This window comes from Rattus rattus, chromosome 10, assembly GCF_011064425.1.
Source record: "Rattus rattus isolate New Zealand chromosome 10, Rrattus_CSIRO_v1, whole genome shotgun sequence".
Classification (NCBI taxonomy): domain Eukaryota; kingdom Metazoa; phylum Chordata; class Mammalia; order Rodentia; family Muridae; genus Rattus; species Rattus rattus.
This window is the reverse complement of record NC_046163.1, coordinates 56,540,236-56,562,859: the sequence shown is the minus strand read 5'-3', so window position 1 is coordinate 56,562,859 and position 22,624 is coordinate 56,540,236. Positions and strand designations below refer to the sequence as shown.

General features: G+C 43.6%; 1 protein-coding gene across 2 annotated transcripts in view; it reads right to left on the bottom strand.

Annotated features, from left to right (window-relative positions):
* Desi2 (desumoylating isopeptidase 2) overlaps positions 1-15,938 on the bottom strand; it is a 44,455-nt gene extending 28,517 nt beyond the window's left edge. For both annotated transcript variants that reach the window (XR_004389291.1, XM_032914710.1), the window contains exon 1: positions 15,639-15,938. Coding sequence is in view for 1 of the 2 variants with exons in the window: in XM_032914710.1 (XP_032770601.1) it covers positions 15,639-15,680 (42 nt within the window). In the remaining variant the exon portion in view is untranslated. The remainder of the gene's footprint in view (positions 1-15,638) is intronic.
* Between the last annotated feature and the right edge of the window lie 6,686 nt (positions 15,939-22,624).

Sequence of the window (22,624 nt, the reverse complement as noted above, 5' to 3'; positions counted from 1 at the left end):
AATGTGCTGGATGAGAGAGAGTACAGTTTAAGTACATCTGTGCCGTACCACTACATTCTGGGCAGGTTTTTCTATTCTTCTCTCATTAAATCTCTCCACATGGAACCATGGTGTTTGGGTGTGTTCTGTCTGGGCACAGGCCAAGATTCAAAACCAAATATTGGTGCCGAAACCCAGGATAGAACCAGGAACCCTACCATTGGTGCTGAGACTCAGATGTCCCGTGTGAGGACATTGATCTTCCGTGCCTGGCGCCCCCCGCCGGCTGCAGCGGTGGGGACCACGGGGCCCTCCCCATGGCGTGCTTCCGCTGCGGCCCCCAGTCCGCCCTGAGCCCGGGACCCAGGGCATGGTCACAGTCGTGCGCTCACATGGAGCCACGGTCTACCCTGGGCCTGGGGCGCAGTCACGGTTGTTTGCCTTGGGCTGCTTGCTTGCGCTGGCTGTGGCAAGGAAGAATGGAGATGCATGCCACTTCTGCGCACATGACCCGAGATCGCCACTGCAAGCCCACCATTGGGCACTGCCGTTGCATTGTTGCCACTTCCGTGCACATCACACAAATTCGATCCCAGCTGCTGCCTCCATCACACCATTTAGGCCATCCGATCACCACAACCACTATCTGCTGGCTGCTGTGGGACTCATGGCTTCCACCACTCCAGCGGGCCTCCCCATCGCCATGATGCCCTGCCTACAGCTGCCTGCCAAGGAGAGCGCCCTCTTCAAGCACGTGCTGGTGAGCAGTAACTACTCAACCTCCGTGCACTTTCTTACCTCAGAGCTTGACTTTCCATGGTGTGCACATGGTTTCAGGGGAGCGTTCTTGAGCTTGGAGCTACCTGTGCTGCCTCTGGGGATAGAGCCTTTCACTGAGCCTTGTTCTAGGACCTTTTCCCTTGGGTGAGACACTCTCTCTCTCTTGGGTGAGACACTCACACTCACTCTCTCTCGCTCTCTGTCTCGATCTCCGATAGTTTAACGCCAGGCCGGGCCTGCATAGACTGCTCTCTGGCTCAGGAGCACCGGCTCTGAGTGTAGCCCCAGCACCGGTCGGGGCAATTAATCCCTATTCTTGCCCACAGGTCTATCGGTCTTTGCCGCCTGTCCCCATTTCCTGGGATGTTTTGGTCTAATTTACACTAACCAGAAAACACTATCTCTGTCTGGCCCCATCCCCAGGCTTCCCACTCCTCCCTTCCTTGTTGCTGTAGCTCCTGGTTTGTACCCCTGAAAAGCAGGTCTGACCCTGTTCCACAGGAACCCTGTCTGTGAGGCCTGCTTTCCCATGCACATGCGACCCCTAAGACCCTCATATAAGCAAGTTCTCTCTTTCTGTCCGGGACTTTGCTCCACAAAGCTCACACTGCCACCTACACGCAATGCCTCAACTGTGTGCACCAGTGTCCCAGCTCTCTGTGACACTGCAAGCCTCTCCCTTGCTCTGCAAATCCTAAAGAAATGTTCATGTTGTTGACTCATGCTGTTATCTCTTTTGTAAACTTATAAGCTACAGGAAACCCACTCAGACCTACCTCTTATGGATCAAATAGACTCCACTTGGATAAGTACATCTGCCTAAAGTTCCCACTTACGACCTATTCCAAAGAGTGGGATTCCTCTGGGTTTCAAATGTACATCTAAGAAAATTTTTCTTTTCTCCCAAACGCGCTTAATCTTATTCTCTGCCTATAATAAATATATATGTGTGTTCCAGCATCTTGTCAAGTCCAGGGACTTACTACACCCAGGACAGCTCCAGAGAAGTGACCTCCAGATGTTTCAATCCCCTCTCACAGACACAGATGCTTCTATTGGATCTGTTCCTTCTGGCCTATCCAGGACGGTTCCACAGATCACGGACAACAGGGAGATAGCCAACTCTAGGATTGGACAAACACCCCATACCCATTTTTCTAGGTTCCCTAGGTCATGTCACCCCAAAGGAAGCAGAAAGTAGTCAGAGATCACGACAACTCTATTCCTGCTTCACCATCGCCTCTAATTTTTTTTTTTTAATTAAAACAAAACGGGGGAATGTTGGTATTCTGTCTAAGTTCCACCCCCACAGCTACCTGGGAACAGCCAGGTATGCTCCACCCCACAGTTGCCTGGCAACAGCCAGCTGTGCCTGACTATAAAGGGGCTGCTTGCCCTCTTAATAATCTCTTACTCTTTGTTCTTTGCTGCTCCTGTCCCCCACCCCTCCACATGCCCATGGCCAGCCGCCTTTCCACCCTTCTACTCTTCTCTCATTAAATCTCTCCACGTGGAACCGTGTTGGTTTGGTGTGCTCTTTCTGGACGGGCGCAGGCCGATATTTAATAACAAGGAGATTTTAATAACAACAGACGTTCTACTTTCGTTTCTGTTGCTGGGACAAACATCCTGACATGAAACAACTTAGTAAGGGAAAGGTCTATTCAGCTTACACTCCCAGGCTACTGTTCATCACTGCAGGGATTCAAGGCCCACATTCAAGCACATGTGCAGTCGAGAGCAGAAAGAGAAACAAATGGGTATTTGCTTGCTCTCACCTAGCTTTCTCTTACATAGTTAAGGACCATCTGAACAGAGACGTACCACTTAACAAACAAGGTAATCCCCCCGCAGACATGAGCGCAAGACAACTTGATCTAGAAAATTAATTCCTAATGGAGGCTTTGAAGTGACTCTAGATTATGGCAAGCTAAAAATTATTAATTAAAAAAGTTAAACTAGGGCTGGAGAGATGGCTCAGTGGTTAAGAGCACCGACTGCTCTTCCAGAGGTCCTGAGTTCAATTCCCAGCAACCACATGGTGGCTCACAACCATCTGTAATGAGATCTGATGCCCTCCTCTGGTGCGTCTGAAGACAGCGTGTACTCATATACATTAAATAAATAAATTAAAAAAAGAAAAAAGAAAAAAAGAAAAGTATTAAAAAAGTTAAACTAACATTAATAATTAAGGCTGAGTGTGGTCGCACATGCCTTTAATTCTAGCACTCAGAAGGCAGATCTATGTGAGTCTGATCTGTCTGTCTGTCTATCTATCTATTAATTATACTTATAAAACTTTTTATATGAATTTTATGAATAAAAATTTTAAAGCAAAAAAAATTTTATCAATAAAGAGGAAAGAGAATGATAAAAATGTTAATTCTTTTCAAGCTTATGGGTTTAGTGAGCAATTATAAAAGAAGCAAACGAATATTCAAAATAATTAAAAGCTAGGAATCAGGGCTTTCCGCCTGTTTTTGTAGTATTACTAATCACAGTCCAAAAGTAGAAGTAACCACCAAGAGATGAATAGAGAAACAAACTGGTACATAAGTACAATGAATACTATTCAGCCTTAAAGTGGGACATTCTCATACATATAATAATATGAACAGACACTGAGGAGGGTATGCTAAGGAGTCAACAGAAAAAGGCAAAGGCCTATATGAAGTGCTCAGTCAAATTTACAGGGCAGGAAGCAGAACAGACAACTTCCTATTCTGCACGATGAAGAGAGTTCTGAAGGATGCAAAAGTATGTGAGTACACTTAATATCACAACCACACAGTCAGAAATGGCTAAGGTGGCACATTTTATATTATATTGTAAAACACATAAAAACCTGTAGGAATGCTTTCCTAAGACTTAAAAAAGAAACACTTCTAGAAAAGAAAATGAAGCCAAGCAAACTTAGAAATAATAGTAAAGAGAAACTGGTCTAGTCAGATACTAAATATAATATGAAACTGCAATAATTAAAACAGTGTGGTAGTGAAATTAAAATCACTATGCATTGCAGAGAGCCTTTTGGGGCCACTTGCTTTGCTGCTAGACACTTGGCTGAAATCTGACCTTATCAGGGCAATAAAAAGAAGCCCAGGACAGAAATCTGGCTTTGGGCCTGGACTCAGGAAATAGGCTCTGACTAGAACATTTACACCGAATTAATGCTAAGCTCAGAGCAGGGTCAGCAGAAGCGTGTGTGGCAGTCCCTTTGTCTTGGTCATCCTGACCAGCCCCCAGAAAGGTGTTTACAGGATCCTGATTATCACCTTGCTTGTTCCTCAACTCAGAACTGATCTTACCATTCTGCACGTAATTAAAGTGGGATAAAAGCAGATTGGAAATAAAACTTCTGCTTCAGCCTCAGAACTGGCTAAGTCATATTGAATGTTGTCTAATTGTCTTTTTTCTTTTCAACCCTCACACCTGCCCTGGAGAACCTGTTGACTGACTGAGCTGGCTTGGTCAGTGTACTGGCAAAAGCTCAGTATTGAAATGGTAAGACCATAATTTAGCGAGAAAAGACCATTCTGGTGGGCATTTAGAAGAACAGAATACATGCTGCTTTGTTTTTATTAACTTAATATACAACCTAGAGTTACCTAGGAATAGGGTACCTCAATAGAAAACCTGCATTGATCAGACTGGCCTGTGGGTATGTCTAGAGCATTATCTCGATTGCTAACTGATGCTAAGAGAGCCCAGCTCAATGTTCGTTCATGGTGCTATCCCTAGGCAGGGCTGTGTAAGAAAGGTAGCTAGCTGCCCACGAGGCACGGAGTGAGCCAGTACGTAGTGTCCTTCTATAATTTCTGCTCTGACTTCCTTCAATGATGGATTGTGACCTGGAAGTATAAGCCAAATACCGCAACCCCCCCTCCCCCCCTGCTAAGTTGTTTTGCTCAAAGTGTTTTATTACAGCAACATAAAAGTAGCTAATACAAATGCCAAGAGAAATGCGGTCAGTGGGAAGCCCAAGCCCTTGTTTCAGCGGGGAACAAGGACCCTACTGAAATCTGGGTTATAAGTCATTTGTCTCACAGCCTGGTAAAGAACCTAGTTCCACTCTGCCTCTGTCCTGAAAATGTAAGTGAGGGTGGCTGATAAGTGGGACTACTAAGTTTTTTGGAAGGTAAATTTCAAGATAGCACAACATTCAAGGGGGTGGTCTAGTTACTACTGTTTACTGCTTTTAGTTAGATGTACAGTTACAGAAGACAGCAGGAAAATATGAAAAAGGTAATGTTTGACAAGGAAAGAATTGTGAGTTTAAGAATGCAGAAAAGGGGCCAGGGAGATGACCATGCCATAAACACACTTGCCACAAAAGCCAGGAAATCTAGTTTGGTTCCATAACTCATGTAAAGATAAAAGGAGAGATCTGAGTGCACAAAATTGTCCTCTTACCTCCGAATGTATGCTATGGCATGACCTCATGGTAACCCATCATGCAACACACACATCATAAAAGTAAAGATGCAGAAAAGACACACGTGAAGACAGCAGCTGCGATTGTTAGAGACTGGTGCCTTTAAAGAGAAACTCTGCTTCCTGTAATGACATTAACAGGAAAGGTGTCCATGATTAAGATCATTTCTGCCTGTTGAAGACTATTGTGAAAGATGCATTTTTAACTGAAGAGAGAGCGTGAACTGGAATGAAGAAGAGGTCTCCTGATCAAAAACAAACAAAAACAACAAAAAACAAAAACAAAACCCCGACATATCTAGGAAAGAGTGATCTCAGCTTGAATGGCCATGCTGCATGGAAGTCATAGCTGTGGTGTAGGCGACCAGCTACTCCTGAAGCTAGCAGCAGAGCCTGTGTCATTATTCAAACAGCACTACTTTTGCAGGTATGCAAGACAAGACAGCATTATGAGGCTAGCACCATGGCCACTAAGGCCAGGCAATTGTGTGTCAGGGTTAGAGTAGCTACAAGGTGGCCCTAAGAGTCATAGTACAAAAGCCATGCAGGTGAAGCCAGCTACAACAGAGATCTCCAGGACAATAGGGATGGATGCCCACCTAAGAAAGCTGGCCAAGAGCAAGGTCACATATGCGACAGGCCAACCTGGAGGGAAGGGACTACTCAAGGCTGTTACAGTCTAGACTATCTTAGTTACTTTTCTATTGTGCTAAGACACCATGACCAACACAACAGAAGAAAGTGTTTATTTGGGGCTTATGGTTCCAGAAGGATAAGACTATCTCCCTCACAGTGGGGAGCTGCTGAGAACACACATCTTGAACCTTAAGCTGGAAACAGAAAGCAAACTGGAACTTCTGTAATTTCAAAGCCAGCTTCTAGTGACATACTCCCTCCGTCAAGACCACTCTCTAATCCTATCTAAACAGTGCCACAAACTGGGGACCAAGTATTCAAATGCCCAGCATTATGGAGGGGCATGTAGCATTCAAACCACCACATTCCACGCCCTGGCCGCTACAGACTTGTGGCCATATCATAACACAAAAGATATTTAGGGAATACGAAGATTCAGAAGACTTCTTAGTCTTTTAGTCTCTCGTGTCAGACTCCAGAATCTCTTAATTGTAACCCTCCGGTAAAATAGAAAAAAGCAATTTACTTCCAAAATACAATGGCACAAAATATACATTACTATACCAAAAGGAGGAATCAGGGCATAGTGAGAATACTAGACCCAAGGAAGACAAATGGAAACTCAGCAGGACAAACTTCATGCCTCATGTCAAAGGGCTTACTTAGATCACTCTGCCCTTCCTTCCAGTGCTGCTACTGGTAACATACTTTAGTCTCTTGGGCTGGTTTCATCCCCTGTACACAACTCTAAGGAGAGATGTCCCATGGCTCTGACAGCTCCAAAATTTTGGGATCTCCAACACAACAGAACTTTACTTTCACAGCTTCAAACAATGCTCTCTAAGTGAGGACTTTTGTCTTAGAGTTTTATTGTTGTGAACAGACACCATGATCAACACAAGTTTTTTGTTTTTTTTTTAAATATTTATTTATTATATATAAGAACACTGTAGCTGTTTTCAGAGGAAACCAGAGGAGGGCATTGGATCACATTACAGATGGTTGTGAGCCACCATGTGGTTGCTGAGATTTGAACTCAGGACCTCTGGAAGAGCAACCAGTGCTCTTAACCACTGAGCCATCTCTCCAGCTCCCCAACACAAGTTTTATAAAGGACAACATTTCATGGGGGCTGGCTTACAGGTTCAGAGGTTTAGTCCTGAACCTCTGAACCTTAGAGTTTATCATCAAGGCAGGAACATGGCAGCAGGAGGAGCTGAGTTCTATATCTTCACCCAAAGGAAGCCAGGAACAGACTGAGGAGCAGCTAGGAGGGGGGTCTCCAAGCCCACCCCACAGTGACACACATCCTCCAACAAGGCCACACCTTCTAACAGTGCCACTCCCTGGGCCAAGCATATGTAAACCATCACAGACACCCTTGTCAGCCTCACTGACTCTCTGAAACTGTGGAAGATTCTATTATCCTCTGTGACTCTAAAAGCCATGTTCACATAGACAACCAAGTTTGGCTATCAGTGTGAGATAGATGCTTGGTCCCTTTAAATACAGAAGCTTCTGTTTATCCTTTCTAGGAGCAGAATATTGCTTAGATAGGCCTTTTCTATTCACGAATTTGTATCCCTTCCTTTACTTCAGTATAGATCAGGTATTAATCTCCTTATATCTCACAGCATTAGCTGAAATAGTAAGTCTCCTGGTACCTTTTTTCCTTTTCAAAAAGTATGTTTTCCTTTTGCCCAGTTGTTCTTTTACCTTGTAGATTTACTTAAGACTACTAATAACTGCATGACAAAGTAAATATTAGGCTATCTTGAATTCTCTGTCAAAGAAATTGGTCCATTACTTTTAAATTTAGCCTCAGGTAAGTTTTTAGAACATGGGCAGAAAACAGCCCCAACCTCCAAAAGCATAGGAATGTTTTCTAACCCAGTTGTTAACATTGCTTCTAAACCTCTTGAGCTGGGCCTCCATTGTCTGCAAAGCTCTCTGCACTGCCTTCCAAGCTCCTACTAGGATGAGCTGGTGAGCCCTGTTACAGCATTCTATGGCTTATGTAGTACAATGTCCCAAAGTCTTCCACACACACACACACACACACCCCAGACCCCACATGTTCAGGTTCTCCACAGCACTAGGCCACCCCTGGTATCGAATTCTGTTCTGCATTAGATACTTTTGCATTGCTGTGATAGAATACCATGGACCAAGGCAACTTACACAAAGAAGGGTTATGGCTTATGGTTCTAGAAGGGTAAGAGTCTATCACTCTCACAGGGGCAAAGCATGGCAGCAGGCAGGCTGGAAGGCTATCTCGAACTGTAGGCAGAAAGCATACTCCAACTTCCAGAGTCTTCAACTCTTGAAGCTCGCCGTAAGTGACATACTTTTCCAACAGGAGCACACCTCCTATAACTTCCCAAAGAACATCACCAACTGGAGACCAAGTATTCAAATGCCCAAAATAGGGGATGCCATTTCAATCAAGCTCCCACACATGTGATGCTATCGAGATCTCCAGACAACAAATAGAGCTTCAGGTCTGGGTGTTTGGTTTGGGTCTTCAGCCTTGCTTTAAAAGCCTGATCTGTCCTACAGGGCAAGTAGAACCATATCACCAGACAAAAACTGAGCCGATTCAGAAACCCAAGCAATGGGGTTGGGGATTTAGCTCAGTGGTAGAGTGTTGCCTAGCAAGCACAAGGCCCTGGGTTCGGTCCCCAGCTCCAAAAAAAAAAAAAAAAAAAAAAAAAAAAGAACAACAACAGAAACCCAAGTACTTCTGCATCTGAGGACGGTAGGTGTTGTTATCTACTGCCAACCCTGTTCCTGTCCTGGAGCCCATGACCACAACACCCCACATGAACAGCACAGAACACAACACAGTTCTCCATGCTAATGGGGTATCGATGGGTTGGCCAGTAAGTGTCCCTTCCTGGACATTCCTTCCTGCAAAAGGTATTTAATCTCTGGTCCACCCTCAGTAAATCATATGCACCCATTTTCCAAGGTGAACAAGAAATAAAGTTTGAACAAGCAAGGACTGTCTCTCTCACCAAGAACCACCGTCCGGGCATTCACCCCTAAGCTAAGCCAGAGTCCTCCCATCCTCACCCCCAGGCTTGTTGCTGGCCTGTGTGGCCCCCTTGTTCTGACTCCATGAGGTTCCCAGTGGCCACTGGATGCCTAGGAGTTTAAGAACCCCTACCTCCTTGGCCTCAGCCTGTCTTGTTTCTTACCCGGGTTGGGGTCCCCATATTAGGCTGCTTTCTGCCATTCTCACACCCTGATGGCAGTGAGGACACCTCTCATTTTGTCTGCCTGAGAGGAGGTCCCCACTGGTAAGGCGAAATGTAGAACCACACTGTCCTTGCTATGTTCCCATTCTTTTCTTTTGATAGGGGTTTTTAAAATTCTGTACCATTGTATATGGGAAGTATAGAACTTGTTTTTTTAACTCTCTGGTGGTTCAGAGTACGAAGAGACATTGGAATTTTTAACAGTTTTGAAATTTGATATTGAAATGCATGCAGTTAGCATTAAGGTGGGCATAAGCCTATGGAGTCCAGAGGCAGAAAGTTATGACTTAAAAATATGTTTGAGTATCATGCAAAGGATGACTTATAATAGTTAATCCTGATTATAAGCTTGACAATATTTAGAATCACCTGGGTGATATATACCTCCCATGTCTTTGAGAGCATTTCCAGAGAGGTTGAACTGAGGAGGGAAGACCCATTCTGAATGTGGGCAGCATCATTCCCTATGTAAAATCGCTAGCTGTTTTGGAACAGTTACCAGTTTGCTAAACTCCCTGCCAGCCCTCCTCCCAGTTTTCCCAATCCTAGCAGCTCCAAACTATAACAGCCGTTCTAGCCTATCTGCTCAGCTCAGCTTCTCCTACCTCAACTGTCTCCTAAGCATATCTTCTCCACCAACTGCGTTCTCTTCTCACTCTGGTAGCCCAGTTCCCTTTCTCAGCCTTAGCTGGCTTTTTTTTTTTTTTTTTTTTTTTTTTTTTTTTTTCGGAGCTGGGGACCGAACCCAGGGCCTTGCGCTTGCTAGGCAAGCGCTCTACCACTGAGCTAAATCCCCAACCCCCCTCTTAGCTGGCTTTTTAATATCCGATCCTGTTCCCCGAAATACAAGAGGCAACCAACACTGAAAGTCATAGATAGGGTCAAACAGTTCTAATTTTTTTTTTTTTTTTTTTTTTTTAAGATTTATTTATTTTATGTATATGAGTACACTGTACTGTCCTCAGACACACCAGAAGAGGGCATTGGATCCAATCACAGATGGTTGTGAGCCACCATGTGGTTGCTGGGAATTGGAACTCAGGACCTCTGGAAGAGTACTCAGTTCTCTTAACCACTGAGCCATCTCTCCAGCCCAACAGCTAAGAATTCTTAACGGGCCAGTTCACTAGCAACTGGGAATCCTTTAAAGGATCAGGCACACAAGATAAATCACACTACACTGTGGGCAAAGCTCCTGGACCAAATAGAAAGAAGAAGCAAATGTAACACCAGTATTCATCTCTCTCTACTTTCTGAAGATGAATTGTGACTGGACACTCACGTGTCCACCATGCCTAGACTGAACCTTCAAACCGTGAGCTAAAAGAAGTCCTTTCCTCAATTTTTTTTTTGGGGGGGGGTTTAGGAATTTTACTACTTTAGTGAGAAAAAGTAACTAATACAATGCCCCCAAGCCTTTAATCATTAATATGCTTGCACCTAATTGACCTCTGAGCACTTCCCAATCATAGAAGATTTCTACATTAATTCTTTTGTATGTTTCAAAATTCTACCTTTAGTTACTAGGCTAACAGTTACTCTATACAAAGTCAAGGAACTACTAAGGAACACTGCCTATTTGGGGGTTATATCTTTCATTGACAGTGTGGTAGGTGAAATGACTTGCAAAGATAACCAGGACCTAATGCCCCAAACCTGTGAATATATAATACGGCAGAAGACTACAGATGTAACTAACAGTCTACAGTGAAGTGACTGAAATTTCTGTGTGGGTTCCTGTTTAGTGAGATGAGACTTTAAAAGGTGCCCCACTTAAGGAAGGAATGAAGATCAGGTATTCAGGACAAGCTTGGTCAACATCAGATTCTGTTTCAAAAATCAATCAACCAATTAAAGAATGGAGCAACCAAACTACAACAAAGTACATACTTGTAGGATAAACAAGAATAAAGAAAAACAAATCTAATTTGAAAATTTTTAAATATTCAAAAAGTTGGGGACAGCAGGGTGGTTCTGTTGGTAAAGTGCATTAAGGATCTGAGTTCATTCTCCAAAACCTACCTTTAAAACAACAACTGGTGGGCACGGAGGCACACACCTTTAATCCTAGGACTCAGAAGGCAAAAGCAGGAGGTTCTCTGAGTTCAAGGCCAGCCTGGCATGCTGAATAGTGAGAGACTGTCTTACACTGCTCCCCTCAAAGCCAAGCATGACAGTATTCAGATTTTTTTCCTAAATATTTATTTGTTTTTATGTGCATTGGTGCTTTACCTGCACAGATGTCTTTATGAGTGTACTGGATCCCTAGAGCTGGAGTTACACTTGTGAGCTGCTATGTGGATGCAGGGAATTGAACGCAGGTCCTTCTCGAAGAATGGCCAGTGCTCTTAATCACTAAGCCATCTCTCTAGCCTCAAGCATGATAGTATTTGTAATATAAACACAGGAAACACAGGTAAAGACAGATGGATGGATCCATGGGGCCATCCAAGTTAGCCTACTGGTGAGTTCTAGGCCACTTAGAAAAAAGGGTGGAGAGCACCTGAGGAACAGCACCTGAGCTGTTCGACCTCCACATGTGCTCATGGACACACAATTCAAAGTCAGATGTGTGATAGACAAAGTTGCCTATAAAGGCTAGAAAAGCCAGTGATCTACTTATTCAGACGCAGCATGGTACATGGGAGCCAATTCTGAGCAATCTCTGGAAGGAAAGATTCTTTGTTAGAATAGAGGAACAGGTAGAACTGTCCCCCTGCCCCAGTACATTCACATCGTTTGCTGACACTAACTTTAGTGCTATGGCAGCAATTCTGCAACTCCGAGGACACAAACCAAGGACAAAGACAAACTGAGCAGGGAAGAGTAGGAGGTTGCAAAATCTTAATGACACGACTGAGCTGCTAAACTACCTCTTTTTAATCTCTGAATTGAAGACTATCTTTCCAATTTAAGCTGCTGATTGTCAAGTTCTGTTACTTTTACACTGATCAACCAAAACTAAGAGTTGGATGAGGCCGGGTGACTGACTGTGAAGGGTTTATAATAGCTACTTAGGTTTACTTCCAAGTTTTTGGGTTGAGATGCTGAATAGAGTATTAGCTATCAAAAGTGGTAATGGTGGGATTTGGGGGGGGGCAGCACGTAGGGGAAGAGAAAAGCATAGGAGAGGCACAAAAAGGAGAGGAGGATGTCTGCTGCTAGACATGTGGATTTGCAGGTTTTATGGAACTGATTGTCAAAGAGTGTATTTAGTATATAATAAATGAGTGTACACAGAACTCATTTAGAACGTATGATTTAAATCTACAGATGTATGAAAAGACACACCTTATCACACCTTCATAATTTTAAACTCTCTTGGAGGAGTCTGAGAATCAGGCCAAAACAATGCAGTCCAGGCAAAAATGTCCTAACTGGAAGAGTTCTAGGTGTTTGTTTTCTACTTTTTAAAGACTTTGAAGATACATAGGCACTATTTTTAAAATGGAAAAAATTTAACTTTTTTCTAGGATGGATAAGCTTATTTTGACCTACATATTCTAATTTTTAAGAAATGCATTAGTAGCTGAGATAGGCTGAAATATACAAATTCCGGGTCTATAAAAAAAAAAAAATACTGTGTTAAAGCAACCATAACAGATTTTTTTTCTAGTAATTGAAAGAAATCTGAGTTGTTCATTAGCTATACATATAGGTAGATTAGGAATATATGAATAATCCATTCCTAAATTTCAAAAAATTGCTACTGGCCATATTTTATTGGTAGGTTGTCCCAAAGTATTCAGAGGGCTCTAATCACCAAGAAATAAGTAAGTAATACGGGGTAAATAAGTTATATATGTAGGAGGCGTAGAGGAGTGATCTCCGGCCATCCATTCTAGTGAACAGGAAATACAGTCATAGCTGAAGCAGGTGACAGAAAGACTCAAGAATCCATGACAACTGATTGATGATTCTAACAGGAAAAACCAGTGGTTGGTTTTGGAGCAGCTGATGTACTAGGCTTATAAACAGCAGCAATTATCATCAAAGGCATCTACACAGAACAGAAATTATAGCCAAAGATAAAAGGAATCTACCCTGAGCATCAAGCAAAATACATCAAAAAGTAAAACCGATTTGTGAAAAATGGGTATAACAGGAAAAAGTGTATAACTTCATCTACTTGGCTTTGTGCTAATGGAGCTGTGATCACCCCCTTGGCTCAGAGTCCCTGCAACTCTCACTCACTCACTATGAAGTTTTCTTTCATGCATCCTACCCTCCAGTTAGACGGGACTAGATCAAAGCTCCGAGTTCAGCCTGTACTTCCTACTCCTGTTCTTTTTGATCCCTGCCCTTGAAGAGCCTATCAAGGCTTCTAGTTTACTTTTTTTCTCTTTCAGAATTTCCTGATTCTACAACCACAGAATAGTCTTTGGATCCACTTCTGCTCCCATTAAAATAATGCTATTCTGCTCTAAATCATAACTACTCTTATGTCTTATGATATCCCAAATTCCTTGAAGCAGAGAGGTAATAGATCCTGCCTGTGGTTTCAATGGGGTCAAAATTAAATAAGTAATGCTAAGTTTTTAAATTAGTGATATAAGCATTCAAAGACCAAAAGCCTTTAAAAGAACATACAAGGTTAAGTCTTTTAAATAAATGTCTTTATTCAAATATTTCTCTTCCTGCTGATGAAATAAAGCAATATGTAAGAAATAATTAAGGGAATTACTCAGCAGGGATAATACTGAATCAAGATTATCATCTAGAAATTCTAGATCCTGCTTTTAGTCACCCGGGAAGGTCACTTACCCTTTTTCTGTCTGCTTTCGCTGTATCTACTAAAGTGACGGGAAGAATAAGTTCTTTTTTGATTACTTCATATTTTAGCATCATTCAAAACAGTCTTCCCCTAAAAAACATTTGTTCTAGGGTACTGAAACTATTGCCACTGGTCATTGCATAATCCTAATTGATTAAAAATATAAATGATATCTCAATAAATATTCTCCAGAGAAAAACATATATAGTTTTCATCAGTTAAAAAAAAATCCAAAGTCTGAAAGGCAATAGGCAGTGAAATAATAAAAAAACAATATTAAACTCGACAGTGGTCGTGCAGGCCTTTAATCTCAGGAGAGGCAGAGGCAGGTGGATCTCTGTGAGTTTGAGGCCAGCCTGGTCTACAGAGATAGTTCTAGGATAGCCAGAAGTACAGAGAAACCCTGCCTCAAAACAACAACAAAAGACAACAAAAAAGGGGACAATAATAAGTCTTAAGAAAGGATTTCCATTTTTTGTGTTTCTAAACACAAAAAGTTTAAAGCAGAGAATAATTTCTTAACCAGTAGTGTAGGCTGCTAGTCATAAATTACACATGCTCTTCTAGAATCTCTCGTCCCATTTATTCAACTTTTCTCTTCATGATTCACTTTGCCTAGTCTGTTAATCTACCTCTTATCTCCAGATTACACTGGAACCTACTAGAAGAGAAGCCTCACTTCTAGTTACAGGCAGACCATATGCCCTGTCAATGTTATTTCTGGATATCGTATAAGGAATCCCTTTCTATCAATAGCTTCCTGTTCATTTAAAAACCTACAAACAATATAAAGAATAAAGAGATAAGAGTTGTAAACAAGAACCAAAACTTCTTATTGTTGAATTTCTGCTAAGTATTTTTAAGCCAACAGAAAGAAAGTCGGAGAATTTTCACGTGTCAATGCACACCCAAGAAATTTCAGGCTTTTCAGGCAAAGGTTATCCTTTACAAAACAAAAATTAAGTAACCAAAGGCGAGGGAACAAACCCACTGTGCACTCACAGTGGCGATCATTCTCTACTCGTGCTTCTTCTAGGGCTATTATTGCAATTGCAACCCCAGGGGACCCAAACTTTGACCCCCCTAGCCTGAGTGTTTGCAGCTCTTCAAAGTTAGATGACATAATAAACAAGGCTTCCCTTCCCTCTCTAGTGGTCACGTCATCCACCTGTTGCATCACCTGGAAAGTGGTCTTCGGAATCTAGTGATCACCTCTGTGATCTCTAAATAATTCAACGGCGCTATTTTCTAGATAAATTTTAGCTTCATTCATTTTAATGAGGCTGCCTTGGAGATGAGGGTGTGTTGGATCCTGTTCACCTTTAGGGAGACTCTAGCATCCGCATCGCAGCTGTGACTTTCTAGACTTGAAGGGTTTGGAGTTATTGGAAGACTTGAGCATTTGGATACAGGAAAGGTCCAGCAGGAGCAGGGCAGAGGGGAGCTGGGCAGCTTCGAGGCCAGGTGACGGCGGGGAGGTCGCACAGCGACAGAAGCTTCGCGGATAGGGCACCGCTCATCCGCCCAGGGATCGGGCCCACAGTCGGGGGAGCTGAGGGCTCAGAGGAAGCTCAAGCCCAAGCCCTCCCTCAGAATGACTGGACACCTCCAAGAGGCGCGCCGGCCAGTCTCCGGATTAGAAGACAGCGCCACTGTCCCCTCCCCCAACCCCTGAGAACTAAACTGGAGGCGGGGGCGCGAGGCAGGAAGCACCGAGCCCGGGTCCCAGCCCGTCAGAGTGCCGGCCGGCGCGGGCCGCCAGGGGCCGCACTCACCATGTCGTAGACGTTGAGCACCACTAACTGGTTAGCCCCCATCCTCCTCCCCACGACCGCCGCCTCGTCCTCCAGCCGCTCGGTCTCCGCGGGGCGGAGGCCGCTGCCACCCCCGCGGGAGCCTCAGGCAGGGCTCGAGCCGGGCACTAAGCGTCCAGCCCGGCCCGCCGCAGTCCGGGCGGAAGCATCCGGCAGCCGGGGCCGCTCCCGGGAGCCGCTGTCAGAAACCTGTATGAGGACCGGGCCAGACCGGTGGAGAGCCCGCTCCGGCTCAGGCGCCTCCCCTCGGCCGCAGACACGTGGGGGAAGGCGGAGCCTGGGCGAGGGGCGGGCTCCAGGCACCCTGGAGGCGGGGCCCGCTCGGAGCCAGGGCTGAGCCCGCCTGCGCGCTGACTCTCTCAGGCGCTGCACCTCGAGACCTAAAATGGCGGCGGGTTGGGTGCCTCTTCACCCTGGTGGTTCGAGGTCGCAGAAAGACTACGATTCCCAGAATGCAGTGCTGGAACCCCCGATTTCTATTGGGCGTATGAACAGTCTGACTACATATCCCAGCATGCGCCAGGATATTGTTGCCCTTCACGTCTCCCAGGGAGACTTCAGTTCCCAGGATGCCATGCTAAGGGTTTGTCCGGGAAACCTTCGCTGTTCGTCCTTGGCGAGCAGAGAAACTGTTTGCCTTGTAGCTTTCAGTGCTGTTTCTGGTGTTTGTGGCATGAAATGTGAATCCAACGCAATGTGAAGAAGTAATGACTAAGTTTTCCAAAGCCCTTCTTTTTTTTTTCCAAATAGGGAGTGAGGCAATAAAGGAGGAAGGTTACTGCTGAAAAGTAGGATGTAACAAACTCAGTTAACCCTCAAAACGGAATTCACATTTCTTGAGAGTATCCTGTGCACGTGGTAAGAGTGTAGCAACTCAGATTAGCTCCGTCCTAGGACACAGCGTTTGTGCACCCATTTCAACAAGTATATTTTGTGTTCCTGCCCTATGCCGTGTGATATGGTAGACTGAGGAATTCAGCAACTGAACAGACATGGGAGAAAACCAAAATTCCAGCGATGTGTGTTTTGTAGAAAAATTAAGATGATAGAGTTATCTTAGGATGTGTGGGGAATGACTACTTGTTTTATGCTAAACTCTGAATGACAGGAAGCTCGTCAAACATAAGGGATCTAAGAATTCTTTCTTTCTTTTTCTTTTTTTTTTTTTGGAGCTGAGTACCAATCCCAGGGCCTTGTGCTTGCTAGGCAAGCGCTCTACCACCGAGCTAAATCCCCAACCCCCTGAGAACTAAGAATTCTAATTAGAAAAAAAAGTGCATTAGATATAAGACGCCAAAGTTTTCTATATTCAAGGAACAAAATAGAATAGCCCAAAGAGGAAATCAATCCATGGGCAGGCAGTTAACTAGTCAGAAGCCAGATCCCGAGTTTTCAGTTGAGATTGGATATCTAAATTTTTACATTTATTAATCGTGCATGCGTGCGTGCAAGTGCGTGATGCGCGTGTGTGTGTGTGTGTGTGTGTGTGTGTGTGTGTGTGTGTGTGTGAGAGTGTGAGAGAGAGAGAGAGAGAGAGAGAGAGAGAGAGAGAGAGAGAGAGGCAGAAAAGGCAGTGGCAGTGAGTGACCGAAGTTGTAGGTCACTGTAAGTTGCTTGGCCTGAGTGCTGGGATCCAAACTCAGATCCTGTGCAGAGCAACAAGTGCTTTTAAGAAGTGAGCCATCTCTCCAGCCCCTGAGGTTGGATTTTAAAAGAAGAGTTGGTAGTGTCTGAACCAAGGAATGACACGAGTATGTGCGTCTTTTAAAAGATTGCTTGAGTTTCTTGTGAAACTTTAAAGAGGCAAAGGAAATGAAAACATGAAGATTAACAGGGTAGATTGTAAAAATAGAGTCTCAAATTAGATATAGATATAGATAGATAGATATCCCTTTCTCCTGCCTTTAGCAAGCCTTGACTTGATTTGGTCCTTGGAACATTAACAAATATAACATAAGAAACTTAAACAGCACTTTGGATTTGTGACTTGGTTTCTTCCTGATTTTGGGAATCTAGTGACCAGCATTATATGAACAAGTTTGGACATTAAATTTGTTGGGGGAGTTGGGGGTGATGTCAAAGTAGGTTCTAGATTTTTGACACATTTGAGTACATAGTATGCTATTCATAATGTATCAAACATTTGAGGGAGAAGCAGGTTGGAAAGGAAAATATAATTGTTGTTGGGTCATGTTATATTTCAAGTGCCTTTTAGAGGCTCATGAGATGTTGAGTAGGGCATTTGCATAAATGAAATGGAATTATAACTATTAAACTGACTAAAATAAACATTTAAGTACAATTTAAAGCCTCGAAACTTATTGGAGAGCCTTTCTATTGCTGTGATTAATAGATGCTCTGGCTGAAAGCAGCTTAGGAAAGAAAAGGTTTATGGGTCACAGTCTATGATCGGAGGAAGTCAGGGTAGGGCAGGAACTTAAAAGCAAACTCCTTGGAGGAACAGTGCTTGCTGGCTTATTCACTGGCCTATGCTTGGCTAGATTTCTTATAAAACCCAAGACTGCCTGTCCAGGGGATGGTACCACCCATGATGGGTTGGGCCTTCTTATATGGATTAATCAAGACAATACCCACAGGCTAATTTGGCCAAGGTAATCCTTTAATTGGGACTTCTTTTGCAAATGACTCTAGGCTATGTTCAAATTAAAGAATGACACACTAGGAAATACTGAAAAAAATGTGGTTGGAAAGAAAAACGGGGGAGGAGATGGAAGAATAGGTTAAAGAAAGGAATATGGTGAGGGAGAACTAACATTAATAGCCTTTTGAAAAACCATATGGAAATGTACTATTGTACTATTTACTGGGGGAGACAATGAACCAACTAGACATCTTAGGTAAATAAAACCACCAGTGCCAGAATGGGTTACATCTTGTTAAGTTATTGGCCAAAAAGTTCCCATAGATATCTTCCTCCAACATTACGCTATTGCCAAGACTACTGGTTACTTTCCATAACCTTACAGGAAGGTCTTATTGCCAAAGGCATCACTTAAGTCATCAAACATGAAAAAAAAAAAAATGGAACTGTTGCCCAACTAGAAGTTTCATTCTTACTGACTAGTGTTCATGGTACTGAGGCATATTTTTCATGATACCAGAGGAGAAAAGTAACTATCTGTCTCACCTAGGTGCAAACCTAGTTGCTACAGTAGCAACTTGTCTAGCAGACATGTGATGCAATGATGCAGTAGTGGCACAAATGTTACAGGAGTAACCAACCACATTATTTATGTTTGTTTGTTTGTTTGTTTAAACTGGGCTTATAGCTCACTCTGCTGCTGGAACTCAAACCTGAAATCCTTAAAGTGGCTAAGAACCTGCAACTAGATAGGTCATGGACCCAGGGAGAAAACTAGTACTATTATTTTGCAAAGGAACATAGTAATAGAATGAGTCCTGATGATAAATTGCTATGTTCACAGATCAGTGCTTTACTCAACCCTCATCACAGAAGCTTCTTCCTGTAGTAGATGGTAATTAAGACCATAAACAGGCCATGCACAAGAGAATGAGAGATTTTGGAGCACCCAGAACTAAGAGGAATATCTTTATTAAACCATTCCCCTCAAGGCTCAAGGAACTGTGCCAAGGAGGAGAAGGAAGGATTGTAAAAGCCAGAGGTGGTTCATGACTCCAAAGAAACAGTATCATCCAGACACATGTGAACTCACAGAGAACATGATAGCACTCTACCTGTAGAAATTCAAAGTAGGTAAAATTCCAGTACAAAGAAGAGAAAGTAGACACAAAGTCCTACCCCTAGCCAAGAAGCTGGGGATGGGGAAAATGCATTTTCTTCAAAAAGATGTCATTCGGTATGTCAACTGCACACCAGGGCAGGCCCCATGCCTAGGTGTGGTTGACCAACATAAAACAGACTCTGCTTTTTTTGCCATCTATGCTTTTTTTTTTTTTTTTTTTTTTTGATGGAGGGAGGTGTTACTTGTTTTGTTCCTTTTTGCTTCATGTTCAGTTTTGGACGTGGAAAAAGAGAATATAAAGTTGGATGTATAAAGAAGTAGAGGAGAATCCAGGATGAGATGGAAGAGGGGAAAGAATATGATCAAAATATACATAAGAGAAAAAAATTAAATATAAATTAAAAATGAAAAATAAGGCACCGTAGTGATGGTTTAATGGGCATGCAAGCATATGGTCAGATCTCCAGCACCTGTGCGAAAAGTCAGGCATGGCAGTATGCCTACCGCTTCTCACTGTGATGACAATGGACTCACCTTTGAAGCTGTAAGCAATCCCTAGTCAAGGGCTTTCTTTTATGAGTTACCTTGGTCATGCTGTCTGTTTACAGCAATAGTATAGTAACTAAAAAGTCGGTACCAAGGAGTATACATCACTGTGATAGGCCTGGTCATGCTGTTGTTCGAAGGAACATGGAAGACTTTGAGACTCTGAATCTAGAAAATTGATGGACAGCTTTAAGCAGGGTTTATTGGGCTGTTCTAGCAGGAGCATGAAGAGTGGTGCCGAGGGACGTGTGAACTGTGGGAGCCCAGCTCAAGAGGCTTCAGAGGGGACAGATATTAGTGAGTGGCCTAGAGATCACTCTTGTGATATTTTGGCAAATGTGGCTGCTTTTTTCCGCCTTGTCCTAAAAATATGATTGAGGCTCAATTGAAGAGTGTTGGCAGAGGAGGTTTCAAGACAGTCTAGTATTGACTGTATCATGTGGTTATCAGTGATCACTCTTGTGCAGATCTACAATGAAAAGCTGGCAAAGAGAGATGCAAAAGGTAGTATTGGAGAAGGAGAAGCAGGAAGTGTAATGCTGTAGCCAAGGCCTATGCTCAAGGAGACAAGAAGCTTAAGGAAAGGTCTAAAGGGATAAAGGGACTGGTGAGTTCAGACAAGATCTTACCCAGCTAACCCTGCAACCTGTAAACAGAAAAGGCCTGAGCAATTGCCTAGGCCTATGTAACAACAGAAAGCTAGTGCAAATGTAATACAAAGAGGGAAGACCAGGCTTTAGCCCAAGCAGGCAGCAGAATTTGGCAGCTTCCATGATGTAGCGATGTGGTTCTGAATTTAGAGTAAAAAATGGATACAGGAGTGGGTAAGGAAAGCTGGTGAGGCCAGGCGTTTGTCAGGGTTGTCTCTGCATAGAGGCCCACAGAGGCCATTGCATGAAACTATGAAGGTGAAACCTGGATTGTGTGGGAGCCCCACAATATTGGAAATGCCAGAGCTATGGGTCAAGGAGAGCTTCTAACACAGTATGGAACGAATCAGAGAGAGAGAGAGAGAGAGAGAGAGAGAGAGAGAGAGAGAGAGAGAGAGAGGTATTACTCAACAACACTGAAAATAGTTGGAATTCTGGAGAGCACTTTGGCACCAGTCATGGGGATGCAGAATTTGGAGTTTGCTGGATTTCAGTTGGTGTGGCTTTAGTCCAATATTTCCTATACTTCTTTTCCTCCCTTTAAAATGGTAATGTAGCCAGGCAGTGGGTAGCACAAGGCATGCTTTTAATCCCAGTACTTGGGAGGCAGAGACAGTCAAATCTATGAGTTCAAGGCCAGCCTTGTCTTGAACAAACGTAAGATAAAATAAAATGGTAATGTATATTCAGTGTCATTATATGTTGGAACTATGTAACTTTCTTTTTAATTTTACAGGTGTTTAGAGTTAAGAGATCTCCTTAAGTCTCAGAAGAGTTTGGACTTTGGATTTTTAACGTGTTAAGAATTACAGACTATGGGGACTTTTGAAGTTGACTAAATGCATTTTGCCTTGTGATAACTACTACAAGCCTATGGTGGGGATGGGAGGGGAGCGTCAGTGAGTGGAATGTGGTGGTGTGAATGAAAATGGTCTCCGTAGGCTCGTATGTTTGCGTGCTTAGTCTCCAGTTGTGGGTGATTAAGTGGTGTGGCGGACTTGGTGGGGCCTTGTTGGAAGAGGTGTGTCACTGCATCAGGCTTTGAAGTTTCCAAAGCCAGTGCTAGGCCCACTGTGTGCCTCTCTCCCTGCTGCCTGTGCATCAGGATGTAAACCTCACAGCTACTGCTCCAGCCATGCCTGCTTCTTGTCATGATGATCATGGACTAAACCTCTGAGGCTGTAAGCAAGACCCCAGTTAAACGCTTTCTTTTGTAAGAATTGCCGTGTCCGTGGTGTCTCTTCAGTTACAGAACGGTAACCAAGACAAAGCCTCACCCTACTTCTACCTCTCTCTTTGATTCCTTCTTGCATTTAAAGACTTGTGCTCTTGGCTTTGCTCCTGCTGCCACGCCTGCAGCTTGTCGCTGTGACCCTCTGCTGTGATTCTTAGCCTTCTGAGACCATAAGCCAAAATAAACCCCTTTTTATATAAATTGCCTTGATCGTAGCTTTTTTTTTTTTTTTTTTTTGCAGCAACAGAACAGTAACTAACACAGGTAGGAGACAGGAACTCCTTTCTCTTGTCTCCTAGTCTCCTCCTAGAATCTAGCCACATCCAGAGAGTGACAGGGTGGCAGAAATGTAGTTTGCAGAGTCCCAGCCACCTGCACCAAAGAGCAAACCAGGGAAAGATATTTGAAACAGAAGGAGTAGTAGTTTTGACAAAACGTTTAGTCACAAGCCCTTTCTTATATCCTGGAAGAACTAATCCCTTCTCTCCAGGAGGAAACAGCTCAAACTGTGGGTGGAATCCCAAGTGAATATGTAGAGGTAACACGAGCGTGTCAGACATGCTAGTGCCATGGGAATGGAGTGGCTTCCCCTGGAGTGTGCATGCTCACAGAAATTACAGACTAGTTTTGTCTCCCAGATGACCGGAGGCTGAGACTGTCCCCTACAAAGACCACTACAGAGATTAGCTAACCTGCCTTCTCCTTGTTTGTGTGGCCTATAAGCAGCGTGCTGCGTTTCCAAACCACTAATGCTATGTCTCCCCCTGAGCACATGACCAATCTGATGCTAGC